At 42.4% G+C, this 14,576-nt stretch overlaps 1 protein-coding gene across 1 annotated transcript in view; it reads left to right on the forward strand.

Annotated features, from left to right (window-relative positions):
- LOC115468035 (interleukin-1 receptor type 2-like) overlaps positions 1–14,576 on the forward strand; it is a 41,553-nt gene that overhangs the window by 4,540 nt on the left and 22,437 nt on the right. The window contains exons 2-5 of the mRNA XM_030199546.1: positions 788–872; positions 3,707–3,968; positions 8,263–8,443; positions 13,231–13,405. Coding sequence (XP_030055406.1) covers positions 788–872; positions 3,707–3,968; positions 8,263–8,443; positions 13,231–13,405 — 703 coding nt within the window. The remainder of the gene's footprint in view (positions 1–787; positions 873–3,706; positions 3,969–8,262; positions 8,444–13,230; positions 13,406–14,576) is intronic.

Here is a 14,576-nt window from a genome sequence, read left to right on the forward strand (position 1 = left end):
CTGTGGGAAAAGGGGCCCTGCACTAGCGGTGGTGACCATTTTTGCCAAGCACCAGTGCCCCATTTACCGCAGCGGGTGAAAATAACCAAAAATGATTATGGCCATGCAGTAAGTTCGCACTTGACGCATGGCCATTTCAGGGGGAACTCTTCCCACCACCTGATGAGGTGGTGGTAAGGGCCCCCACGCTAACTGGGTGGTAACTGGGCAGTTTGCGACGCTACCCGTTTACTGCCAGGTAATTCCCTGTGGAAATATGTTTTCAATATTTCAACTAGCGCCTGAAATGGCACACACTGGGGGTGAAACTACTGCTAGATCTTGCACTGGGCCGGCGGTAGTTCTGGATTGCCACACAGCAAGCCTTTAGTAAAAGGGCCTCGGAGAGAGTTTCAAAAGAGGTTTGCACAAGTTCCTGGAGGAAAAGCCCATAAAAATTATCAGCCAGGTAAAATTACAGATAGCCACTGGATATCCCTGGAAATGAGTTATGAGAAACAGATCAACTTTTTAGGAACTATTGGGTACTTATGACTAGGTCTGGCTAGCCACGGTCAGAAACAGGTTGCCTTCCTCAATGGACTTTGGTCTGACTCAGCATGTTTTTTCATATGTAGTTAAAATATCAAGAGAAAAGAGGAATTAGATTTTAAAGTTGGAAACAAGATAACAATTATGAAACTTTTGTTGTATGTGTGTTTTTCTTTTTTGAGTAACATTTTTCATATCACTATGCTTTAAATAGCTGTTACTTTTTTTCCCCCTCTGTTTTTTATTTCAACTGAAGAGATCGCCATGGTTCTTATTTGCTGTGGTCAACATATACCTTCAGGATGCAGTTGCTTTCAAAGTTCATCGCTTGGACAAGACAGGTACAAGGGACTTATTAAAATTAGAATACCTCCACTAAAAGGAATAATTAAGACAATATTTAAACCCTGTGGTCAGCATTGCTTAAAGGCTGCCAACAATGTTTGATTGATATTCAATGCCACTATCTATAGAAACCAGAGCACTGAATGTATATATATATATATATATATATATATATATATATACATACACATATACACACACAACAGAGGTCACCACTGCTAGCCATATATCCAAAATGTTTTAATTTAGGTGGTCAAAACATCAAGGGTATACTGCCTTTCTGTGGTACAACCAAAATGGTTTACATTTTTTTTTATATGCAGGTACTTTCCTTAGCGGATTTACAATCCACCTTTTTGTACCTGGGGCAACAGGGCCACCAAGAGGGGGGGGGCAGGGGGGACAAAATTTCCCAGGCCCGGGCCTCCAAGGGGGGCCCAGCGCCACAGTCCCACACGCCTTCCATCATCAACTGCCACTGGGCCGGGCCCCCTGCATTGAAATCACAGCGCCTCTCACCTCTGTGTAAAAGTGCTGCAGGCAGCAGATCGCTTCCCTTCGGGCTTCCTTCCCTCCCTGTGTACCACCCTCGCAAGGGCAGGACACAGGGAGGGAAGGAGGCCCAAAGGGAAAAGATCTGCTGCCCTGCTGCCTGTAGCGCTCTCACACGAAGGTGAGAGGCGCTGTGATTTCAATGCAGGGGGCCCGGCCCGAGGGGGGAGCGGCGACCTCGGGGGGGAGGGCAGCGGGGGCACCCTTGCCCTGGGCCTGGCCCAGTCTCTCAGCGGCCTTGTGGGGCAATGAAGGGTTAAGGGGCCCTTTTACTAAGCTGTGTAGGCACTTACAGGCACCCAATGTGCATCAATTTTGAGTTACCGCCGGGCTACCACATGACCCTTGTGGTAATTTCATTCTGAAGTGGCTTATGTGCGGTAATAGGCATTTTACGTGCGTAGACCACTACTGTCCGGTTACCACACGAGACCTTACGGCTATGTCAATGGCTGGCAGTAAGGTCTCAGACTCAAAATGGATGCGCGGCAATTTTCATTTTGCTGCACGTCCATTTTCGGCAAAATTTTTTAAAAAGGCATTTTTTTTTACAGGTGCATTGAAAAATGATTCTGCGCACACCCAAAACATGCATCTACACTACTGCAGGCCATTTTTCAGCACGCCTTTGTTAAAGGGCACCTAAGTGACTTGACTTGTCCAGTGTTACAAGGAGCTACAGTGGGAATCGGAGGGAGGGCAGGGGGGACAAAATTCACCTGGCCTGGCGCCAGGGTCTCTCTCCTTCTCCTGCTCCCAGGCCGCCGGTGCTGCAGTCCCCAGTCTCACCTGTCCGCCCTTGGCTCCGTCGATAGCCCCCATCTGTTCGCCACCGTGACCGGGCCCCCTGCATTCAAATCAGAAACGACTCACCTCCGTGTGAAGGCGGCAGATCGCCTCCCTTCGAGCCCTCCCTCACTGTGCGCCGTCCTCGCGGAAACAGGAAGTGACGAGGGCGGGACACAGTGAGGGAAGGCCCGAAGGGAGGCGATCTGCCGCTTTCAGACGGAGGTGAGGCGCTGCTGATTTGAATGCAGGGAGCCTGGTCACGGTGGCAGACGGAGGGGGCTATCGACGGAGCCGAGGGCGGGCAGGTGAGACCGATGACTGCAGTATCGGTGGCCTGGGAACAGGAGAGGGAGGCGACAGTGGTAGGGATGGGGGGGGGGGGGGGGTGGCAGCCCTGGCACTAACCATTAGGCTGTTCCTCCATTCCAGCCTTTTAGTTGTCCTATATTAAACTGCATAGCTATCTGAATAGCGTCTGAATATCGTCAACCACCCATACAGTAGAATTAGTACCAGGGTACAGCATGAGCATTCCCTCTAGCTGGACAATTCTGGGGCAATCTGTTAGACTTTCAGCAGCACTAAACATAGTACTGCTCAAAATTCATGGAAAGAGAGTTTTTACATATGGAGAGTAATTTTACACATCATTTTTGCAAGTTAAAGGCCGGTTTACATGTTTAAATGGTCTCTTACAAAATACTGACCAGTATAAAATATGCATCATGACATGATAGTGTGTACTTTGCTGGTAGATATGCACAGGGGTGAAGTTTGGGTTTGTACCTAAAGCAATGGAGGGTTAAGTGACTTGGTCGAGATCACAAGGAGCTGCAGTGGGATTTGAACTGGGGCACCCTGGTTCTCAATTTGCTGCTCTGACCATTAGGCTACTCCTCCATTGCACATGGCCAACTATGTCACCCTCTTTTATAACATTGGGTTAATGCTGTATACTGTTATTGAATTCTCTCCAGTATATTTTCTCATCTGTGGATTGAGGTGTTTCTTCTTATAACATGGATGTTTCTATGCTGCTACTGTGACCTCTACGACCCTTATTATGCCACGTTCATATTTTGGACGGTTCAGTTTGTAAAGTGGATGCTCATGCTGGATATAACCAGCACATGTATGTCCATTTCTCATTTATTTTAGAACAAGTTGTATGTTGGCAGATTCTATTCTTAATATATGAGCACCTGCACCACCGGTTTTGTACTGACTTGATATCCTTATTCTGAGTTAGAAGTCATTTCTAAAATGCTGATCTATGTGTCTTTATAAAATAGCGCCTAAGTAGGCTCCTACTTGACCCTCTTAAATCAGGTGCCTTGATATAAAATTGCCCTCTAGTGGCCACTGCTAAACCTTGAACCCTTTTGAACATAAACCTGAATGAATTTTGCAATTGTTTATCAGTTCAATAAGTGATGTCTGCAATCTATTTTGAGCAAAATTAGCATAAGGACTTCTCTGGTTGATTTAGGTCAGTGCCAGGAGCGTATCATGCACTTTAAAGACTATGTTGTCCAGCAAGGAGAACCTACGGTTCTGAAATGCCCCATCCTCCACTACAATCACTTGAACTTCAACACGGCCTCCAACCTCAGTCTCCATCTGAAATGGTATAAAAATGATTCTAAAAATGAAATCACAGGAGTGGATTCTAGGATCCAGGCTCAAGAAGATTTGCTTTGGTTTTTCCCCGCAAGATTGGATGACTTTGGATACTATGCCTGTGTTTTAAGGTATGCATATCAATCAACCAGACATTTCCAAGGAAGCAATGGGGTTTGTGGAAGCCACAGTCATTCTCACTTGCAGTTAATGAAAAATTGTATGCCTTCAGTCAGCGTTGGAGTGCTAATTTCAAGCTGAGTATGATGTACAATATAATTAACCAACATGTAGCTTTAAAGGAGTAATTTCATAAATGTCTGACTGGGAGAAAGGGACGCACATACTTTTCACTCCACAGAATTTTCCGGATTTTCAAAATTATCCCAGGAAAAATACACACACGCACTCACACCTAGTGAGTGCTTCCTAGTGTGGATTGTGCGCATGTTTATTAGAACTCAGTACTATGGGCCCTGTGTATTAAGCTGAACTATAGGCATGCTAGGCGTTTTTAGCGCACTCTAACGCTAGAGATATTCATAGGAATATATGGGTGTCTCTAGTGTTTAATGCATGCTAATTTTAGATGCATGCTAAAAATGCTAGCACGCCCTATGTGTGTAGTTCTAAATCCCTTCACAGGAATAAACACAGCTGACACATGATATCTACCTATATATGTTTTATAATGATTTCTTATATTTATTTATATTTATACTTATGTTGATGCTGTGTTTATATCGTTACATTTTTATGTTGTTAGACCCCTGATGAAAGCTATCTAGCTGAAACACGGCCCGTGTTGGGTTTGTTTGGGTCAGTTTACTTTTGGCAATAAACTTTTGAATGTTCTTACTCAGTTGTTTGCCTTGGTCATTCTGAATATTCCCGCATCCACCCTTGCTGGTTCTCGAATATAGTGTGGTCACCTTGTTAGCCCGATCCATTTAGTTTAGTCCTGCTACTGAAATATTATACCCTTCCAACCCTGTTCCTACCAATCTGCCCAGTTTCACATCCAATATAATGTTTGGTTTGATAAACCTGTTTACCACTACCTCAGGAAAGTGGTTTACCTACCCATATACAGTATCACTGCTTTGACAATTTTTGGACCTCATTTATATTTTTGAGGTATTTGAATGTCTATGTAATATCTCCCAGCATTCCTTCTTCTGTCAGAACTGTTTGGGTAATTGTCTAACTGGGTGCCTCATTTCAGCACCCCAATGCTGTTGGGTGAAAACCTGTTCTATAATGGCATATGGATGCCCAGATTCTATTATAGAATATTAGTGTAATCTGGCATCGGTGTGTCTTACATTTATGCGCCCACAGTTATACCAGCCATAGAGCTGGTGTAAGTGTGTGAACGCATACATTTGGCAGGGGCATGTGTAACCTACTGTATTCTGAACTTACATAGGTGGGAGCTCAACCCATGTGAACACCTGTGAAAGTGTTGGTATTCTGTATATTTAGACGTGCAAGTGGTGGGTAAATGTATGCACAGCAAACAGGAAGGAACCTCTACGAGAAGGCAATACAGACAGGAAAAAGTAGAGGCTGGCCAGAAGACAAACCGCTACAGGAGATGTTGCTTAATCATATGCTTAGTTTTTATCGTTTTACTGTTTCTTGTAAATAAAGCACGGTATGTCCTCTTTATACAATTTGTCCATTTAGCAATTTTGTATAACGTACTTGTGTATATCTTTGTTTTTAGAGTTTGATTGTGATCCCTGAGGCAGGCAGGTTTTCCTGCCAAAACATGGCCAGTGTCAGGACCTTCTACTGGTGCTTAGAATAAAGTGTGATTATGCAACATCTCCTGTGGTGGCTTGTCTTTTGGCCAGCCTCTACTTTTTCCTGTATGTAAATGTAGGCACCCTGTTATAGAATTGCCTTTCCTGTCTCAGCTCATATGCTTTTTGACATAGACCTTCACTATTTTCATAGCTTGTCTTCTAGACTGCCTCCAATTTGTCTCTAACCTTTTGGAGGTGTGGAGGCAGATTTTAGAAGGGACATCCAAGTCAATATGTCGCATATGGACATCCATTTCTCATGTATTTTAGAATAGGATCTGCCAACATGCAGCCTATTCTAAAATACATGAGAAATGGATGTCCAAGTGCTGGCTATATCCACCATGAATATCCATTTTACAAACTGAAAAGTCCAATCTATGAATGGGGAAAAACAAGAGATGTGGATGACTTTGTGGCAGCCGAGGAAAATCCATATTATAAAATGGTCACACAGACATCCATGTGGAGAAGTAACCTAATAGTTAGAGCAGTGGGCTCAGAACCAGGGCAGAGAACCAGAGGACACCGATTCAAATCCCACTGCTGCTCTTTGTAATTTTATTTTATTTTTTAAATTATGAGCCCTTCAGGAACATAATCCTACTGTGAATTCCTTTAGTTCCTCCAGAGGAGAACTGATCAATCAGAGCACCTTTCTGTAACCTGGGCATGCCAAGTAACAGGTCTAAACATAAACATGCATCTTTTTTGAACATGGATGTCCCTTCCCCTTCTCAAATTGGAGTTGGATGCCCATATTTTGGCTTCTTCCTAGTCCCGTCCAAAATACGCGCAGACTATGCCCCTTTGCCCTTTGCTAACTGTAGTTTTAGACATCCATATCCTGGCTTTATAAAATTGGGATTTGGACAACCATGCAATATAGATGTCTAAATTATGCTTTTCAGATTTCCAAAACAAGAATAGAGATTCTAAAATAATCACCATAGCCTTCCACACCGGACACAATGAGGATGATATTTAAAAGTGGTTGGCAGCAACTGCAAGGGTTTCCCCCCCCCCCCCTAAGCCGCTTGAATAGATAACTTTGGGTATTTAACCCACTAAACCAGCTTCCCAAACTATGGGTTGGGACCCCAAATGGGGCCACAAAACCTGCCTTTGGGGTCACAGCCTAGGTGGGCTCTTCATAGGTGCATCATTATTCTGCATAGGGGCAATACAATTTTATCTGACAACAATCATGGGGTCACAGCCACAAAAAGATTGGGAAGCCGTGCACTAAACAGTCATAGTAATGCATTTAGAAAAGAGTAGTGCCTAGGGGCATTCTGGAGAAAGCCAAAATGCTGCTTGCTTAGGTAGAGATATGGTAGGGGAGGGGGGCTATGGAGGTGGATGGGTGGGGGGTTCTGGTCAGGAGCTGCTCTTGTCTTAAGAGGAGAGGGAGGAACAGGGAATTGAGATGGGGGAGGGAGGAGTCACTTGAAACCCCTCAGCCCACTACCTGGAAGTTATCCGGGTACTAGCCGATATTCAGTGTAGTTCTTAACCAGGCAAAGATAGGACTGATTTTTATGCCATCCTATCTGCTCAGTGAGCTATGCAGGTGTCACACTAGATATTGTCAGCACCTGTATAACTGTCAGCTCCTTTCCAAAAATTGTCCATGAGTATATATGCAAGAGGCAGCTGCTATAAGAAGGCAGTCTTTATTAAAATCCTAAAGCTCTCAGAGAAAGGAGCTTTGCTTTTAACCTTTTGATCTGTTGGACCAGACGTGGTGAAGTTTGAAATTTTCCACCGGCTGCTAACGTTGCCCCTGATGCAGCCATTTTCAGGCGAAACATGGCCACGTCAGGCACAGATGTTTAAATCTCTTGGAGCTTTTGGATTTTAATAAAGACCATTTGCCTTCTTACAACGTCTGCCTCTTGCGTTTATTCTCCATGTTGGATTTGGTGGACCGCTTGCATTGTTGCTTTCTCACCCGTGGATATATATGAAAACAAAATATGCTTTACTGATCTATAGCATGTACCTTTACTTAGTATATGCATAAGGCTTCCTGGGGGTGGACACGGTGGAATTGGAGTGGAACTCCACGACACATGCATCTCCGTGCAATCATCAGTGTCCTGTGTGGGCTTGCCTGGGAGCAGATCCAAATGTGGGTGTCTACTTTTTGAGGGAGGGAGATGTTATTTCATAAAGTTAAATAGCCCCATATGTTGCTTTTATAAAATAGATGCAACATATGTACCTATATCCTCTCAAGGCATAGCTGCCCTTTATGGAATTACCCTTATATGGAACAAAAGTGTTTCTGACCAGTAAAATAGAAAGATATAGGATGAAAGTCATAGAGTAGTCTTTGGCAACCTGTTCCATTGTCACACAGTGACTTATTTTATAAAAAGAATATATTTAGGATCATCACTTAATATTTTACTAGAATGAACTAAGTATTTGACAATGGATGGCCTTGTGCCTGTTGAAATGAAATTACAGTTTTTATCATGTTTATTTTAAATTCCATTCCATGTGCAATGTAATCATTGTATGTGGTTTTTTTTTTGGGGGGGGGGGGGGGGGGGGAGGAGATAATGTACCTATAACTAAACAGAACATGTCTGGCATTTACTTTCAGGAATTCATCATTTTGCATCGAAGTCACAATTTCTTTAACAGTTGTGAAGAACAATGATGTTGCCCTGCAGGACATCGCATATCGACAAGATGTTTTCACCTTAACTAGTGATCATATTGTTTGCCCTGACCTGACTGATTTCATTACAAATGTTAGAGACCTGGATCTCAGGTGGTATAAGGTAAAACCACATATTTATGCCTTTCATGCTAAGAGAATGTATCACCAGCATAAACAGTCACTGAGAGTCATTTTATTCCAATAGGTATATTCTAAGGACATTAACACATGCTAACCATTAGCAAATGACCTTAGTTGATCCTGGAGGAAGGGATGGGATCAGGAGAGGAAAATAGGAAAGGAAAAGATGAGCCTGGAAAGGAGGGGAGAGAGGGTGAGTGGGGTGAAAGTTGAACTAGGTGAGGGGAGAAGGGGGAGGAGAGAGAGGGAGGGAGAACTAAGAAGTCAAACTTACTCTTCACCTTAAAACCTCCCATTGGTTACTTGTGCCACACCGTATCACCTATAAGATTCTCCTGCTAATCTTCATAACCCTCTCCTTCTCAGAACCTCTTTACCTCTCACGATACCTTACTCCCTAGTCTCAAACCCGTACTCTCAGATCTGCTCAACTTAATCTCCTCACCATTCCTACTCACTGTGAAATCTTTCACAAACAAAGTAGACACACCATGTTCTCATTTTAAGGTCCAAACTATGGAGTTCCCTACCGTCCCATCTCAGACACTTGCCACTTTTTAAAACTAAGCTTAAAACTTTTCTTTTTCAAGATGCCTATTCCTAGCTGCTCCGGATGAGGCAACATAAACCTGTTTCCCTCCCATGCTTTTATTCCTCTTCTAGTCTTCTCTATATTGACATTGTAGTTCCACCTTACCCCTTGTGTATGATGTTTGTCTTTGTTAGTATTTTCCCCCTTTCTCTTTTTAGAGTGTATACCGCCCAGATAGCCATCCTGTTGGGCGGAATAGTAAATTGAAACTGAAGGGGGGGTGAGCAGACCTTATAAAGTATTTTTACAATATTCCCAGAGGACTTCAGTAAATATATTTAACATTTTGGATGGTAATTTTCTATCTTGTATTTTAAATGATTATTCAGGCAGTAATAGATGCTGTTATTTTCACAAATGTTATGGCAGTTTAAAATACTGTGTGCAGATTTTTTATTTTTTGAACAGAATTATATTTTTACAGAGTATAAACTGTGTCTTTGGGGAAAAATGCATAGAGGTCACTATTCAGCCGGTGGTATTGAGCATTTCTTCTGATGCTGTCAGCTTTCTGCCTGGATTTTCAATGCTGGGCCATCTCTGAGCATCGGCATTGAATATCCTGGTATATGCGAACTACCAACACTTATCCAGACAAGGATAATATTCAGGTCTTAGCTGGATGAGTGAAAACCAGACAGAGATAGGACTGGGTTTTATGTGGTTAAATATGTCTGGTTACCTTGTCCAGTTAAGTGCTGACTCTGCCCTGACTCCGACCCAGACCACCCACAACATAGCCAGTTTCGGCCTAGGTGGTTAGAGGGAATATTCTGAGTGACTGAATATCCCTGGATAGCCTCATACAGGTGATTTAACTGGGTAGGGACCTCTCCTGCCCAGTTAAATGACTTTGAATATCAACCTCTTAGCATACAAGCCCCAAATTATATTCCAGATATTCATGTATCGTATTTATTATAACCCTTCCATTTAACCAGAGGAGTCTGAATAACTGAATTGAGTTTTCTACTCCTGTGAGCAAATGTGTTTGAAATGCATGTCAGAGAGTCTCTGTTAATAGTGATGAGCATTACTTTACAGAGAGAATAATTATTAATGGAATATCTCCATCAGTAAAGAGAAAGCATGTTGTTATACTGCAGTGTTTTCAGTTTTAAGCAGGGAGGGCTCGTGGATGGAGAGCTTGTAGAGAATGTAAACTTTTGAAAGAAAAGGCAGCAAGCGTGGAAACGGTTAAAGCACAAATGTGACCCTCTGTGGGAAAACATGACTGAAAAAAAGCATGATTAAAGTCTAGTGACTTTAGAGATGGGGTTTCCAGGCAATATTAGACTTTAGTCCTATTTTTCCAGAGATGGTCACAAATGATTAGGTTTCCAGCAAATAAATCAAGCTTACTTTAATAAAGACTAGTCCTGTTTTTCCAGAGATGGTCACAAATGATTAGGCTTCCAGGCAATAAATCAAACTTCAATAAAGATTAGTCAGTGTAAAACCTGACACAATATAAAACTGTATACCAGTTGATGAGGTAATGTGAGGTATTTATAGTACTTCACTCATGCTAAAACATCATGATACTATATTGAGGGATTTTTGTGAATGAATTATAAATTACAGGGTTAGTCACACCTGCTTCAGAGTTGTAATGTCATTATGTTGTAATCCTGGAGGTAAAAGGATGGTGATGAATTCCTTTGGAAGGTGAAAGAGTGGGAAGGAGAAACTGGAAATAAAATAAGTAGTGGCTAATCTTAGAACCAGTCGCATAAGTGGTTGTTGCCAGTATACCTATAAATAGCAGCAGTTTTCCGGGTCAAGGGTTGAAATCCATATTTTTTCATATTACGTATTACACTGTAGACCTGATACAGAGCAAATTTAATAAAGGTTAAATATCTTGTGGGTCCTTTTACTAAGCTCCAGAACCCTTATGTGGGATTTTCCTGTACACTAAAACCATTTTTACTGCAGCCATAAAATGGCTGATTTTCTATTTCTTGTATTAATGGCCAAGCTATTATTTCTGGCACCGTCAGTGTGTATAATCTGTAATTCCCAGGTATCCAGTCAGACTCAGAGATCAACTCTTTAATGAAGATTTCAAATTAACGTTCATAAGCTTTATATGTTTTTGTTATGTTTTTATAAATTTATAGTGACCTCAGCGATGTTCATCGCCAGCAAAACAAGTTTTTTTATGGCAATGTAAACATCTGTTTCTTCATTGGTCCACGCTAATATCTTTCTTAACTTTTATGAAAAACTTTTAATATATTAATTGACTTATCTTATTAAATTCTTTTTTCAGTCAGACCCAGGGGTTCTATTGTCCGACATGCATGTTTCGCTTGAAAGCGAGCTGTCTCATATTCTTCACCCAAAACCCCAAGTATTTATCTGGTGCATAAGCATTATATTTCTATCAGAAACTCACCCTGAAATCTTATTAGTGCCAGCTCTCCTATATTTCTTCTCAGCAAAGATGGCGGCAGCGTCTCTCATTCAGATTTAAATACCATCTGTGTACTGACATATTAGTCCCTCCCCCTGGGCTAGTGTTGGATATAGAGTTATATCAACGATGCCCATTCAAGCTCAGCATTCAAACCATCAGGGGCAACTGTCTGAAGTGAATAAATATACCATTGCTCCCTAAAATTAAGCTTAATTACAAAAATTACTGTGTGAGCATTTACCACCACCACCACCCATTTTTATAGATTGTAAGGGCTCTCGCAGTATTCCTGTGCTAAACAGTTAGGGGCCCTTTTACTAAAGGGTTGCCGCATGGCAACCCGGAACTACTACTGGCCCAAAACAGGTGCCATCAGTAGTTCCACCCCTAGCTCGTGCCATTTCTGGTGCTAGCGGAAATATTGAAAAAATATTTTCACAGGGGATTACCCAGCAGCAATCGGGCAATGTCATGCGGTACCACATGAACGTTAGCTTACCACAACTTCACTATGTATTTGGTTACACTGGAGTCTGCAATCACCTCTCCGGTACTATGTAAGCCACATTGAGCCTGCAAATAGGTGGGAAAATGTGGGATACAAATGTAACAAAGAAAGAAATAAATAGTACTTAGCTGCTGTATAGCTCTAAAACTAATGGGTACGCCTGACAGCGAGCTCCTGTTTCACTGATGCTTCCTAAGGAGCTGAACCCAAAGTCTTCTACAATGCCCTGATATGTATGTTGGCATTCATTTTATAAGATGGCAGGATTCTGCATAGGAAGTGGAAAAGAAACCAACTCCAAGAGATCAAACAAAATGCAAGGATAAGATGCTCCAAAATACAACCTTTATTCTGGTGTAGACTGGATGGGCCAGAAAGTCTTTTTCTGTCATCTGTTATGTGTGTTGCTATGTTTCCATGGTAGATATCATCTTGGTAAATTACTCCAGTAATCAACTCAGTCATAGGCAGTGAAATGAGGTAGGCCTATATGATAGCAGCAACAGGAGTACATGGAGGAGGCTGATTTTCTCATGGACCAAAATAATTTCCTGTCCCTGAACACTGTCTTGTGAAGTAAGCTCAACTTCTCATGTGGGCAGTGATGCAATGTATTATGCCATTCAGGGTCTGTTATATAAAGGCAGGAGAATTAAACTCCACTGAGCCGTCCAGCTGGTAGTTAACAGCACTGAATATCGGTTCTTTCTAACTGCTATTTTCTAACTGGCTAGCCAAGGGTGGTCCATGGGTGGAGTTTGGGCAGAACTGTTAACTGTGTGGTGGCAATATTCAGTCCACTAACCGCTTAAGTAAGTGGAAGTAAGTAAGTAAGTAAGTGGAAAAAGTTTGTCCTAATTTTATTAGCCAAGCTAACTGGGCATCAGTCTGAATATTGGTTAATGCCCAATTAACTTCTGAGTGATCACATATACCCAGATTTTGAATGTCAGAGCTCAGATGTGGTCCAGCAATAAATATCCCTGTCACAGAGTTCAGCAGCTTAATAACTGTTGACTGTCTCAATATTTCCCCCTCAGTCTTTAAGGGGGTCTTTTACTAAAGATTAGCTCGAGTTATCTGCAACAGGGCCTATTTTATTCTTATGGGCCCTGCTGCAGATAATTCCAGCTAATCTTTAGTAAAAGACCCTCTAAGTTAGTTAAAGTATCTTAAGTTTGCTTCATAATATGCAATTTCTTTCATTTAAGTAAATCTATAACACAACTTTTTCCTTTCAACCAGGAATCTGTACTTTTGCCGCAACTCAGTAAGAAATTTGAATACGTGGTGGGTACAAATAAACTGAACATCAATGATGTGTCTCCAGCAGACGGAGGATTCTACACCTGTGAGCTGGGCTTCACACATCAAGGAAAACGATATCACATCACCAGAGTCATTCAGCTACACACTATAGGTAAACATGCACTTTTTACAAAATAAGGTATTAAAATAACATGCCCATCAGGTCAATGAAATATATATGGCAGTCACTCAAAAATGCTGGAAAACTGTTGTTCGTGAAAAATTGCTAAGAGAATACTTTAGAATATACAATTTATCCTTTCTCTAGATCCCAGTAACTTAAATAGAAATATTGTGATGCCACAGATTACTCCTGAGGGAATTCTGTGTTACTTCACATTGCGAGTTTGTACAGAATTCCCCTTCCTGTGCAGAATTCTACACTGGCAGAAGAAAGCACTATCAGCTTGCTTTACTGTTCTCCTTTCCATCCCCTTCCACATGAGGCTCCTCAGATGCACATACATGTGTACATCCCCGGCCCAATGCCGATCACAAGCACTGGAAGAGGAGAATGGCCGGGTTTCAGGCTGCATCTTCCTCTTCTGCTGCCTGCTGTTAAATGCAAAATTTAAACCACTGGGCTCTATGGTGTCCTGCATGAGTCAAATTTTGCATTGGTGCCAAAGCTTAGCCTATCCCCCCTTCAGTCCATCCAGAACTCTGCCGCATGTCTTATCTTCCGCCTTGACCGATATACTCATATCACCCCTCTCCTCAAGTCACTTCACTGGTTTCCGATCAGATACCGCATACAGTTCAAGCTTCTCCTACTAACCTACAAATGCACTCGATCTGCAGCCCCTCCTTACCTCTCTACCCTCATCTCCCCTGACGTCCCTACCCGTAACTTCCGCTCTCAAGACATATCCCTCCTTTCAGTACCCTTCTCCACCACCGCCAACTCTAGGCTCCGCCCTTTCTGCCTCGCCTCACCCCATGCTTGGAACAAACTCCCTGAGCCCATACGCCAGGCCCCCTCCCTACCCATCTTCAAATCATTGCTCAAAGCCCACCTCTTCAATGTCGCTTTCGGCACCTAATCACAACACCTCTACTTAGGAAATCTAGACTACCCCAACTTGACAGTTCGTCCTTTAGATTGTAAGCTCTTCTGAGCAGGGACTGTCCTTAGTTGTTAATTTGTACAGCGCTGCATAACCCTAGTAGCGCTCTAGCAATGTTAAGTAGTAGTAGTAGTAGGAAGAGGACACAGCCTAATGTGCAGCATCTCTCCTCCTCTTCCACTTGTGATCAGTGCTGGGCAGAGACAGTGGTCCACA

This window comes from Microcaecilia unicolor, chromosome 4, assembly GCF_901765095.1.
Source record: "Microcaecilia unicolor chromosome 4, aMicUni1.1, whole genome shotgun sequence".
Lineage (NCBI taxonomy): Eukaryota > Metazoa > Chordata > Amphibia > Gymnophiona > Siphonopidae > Microcaecilia > Microcaecilia unicolor.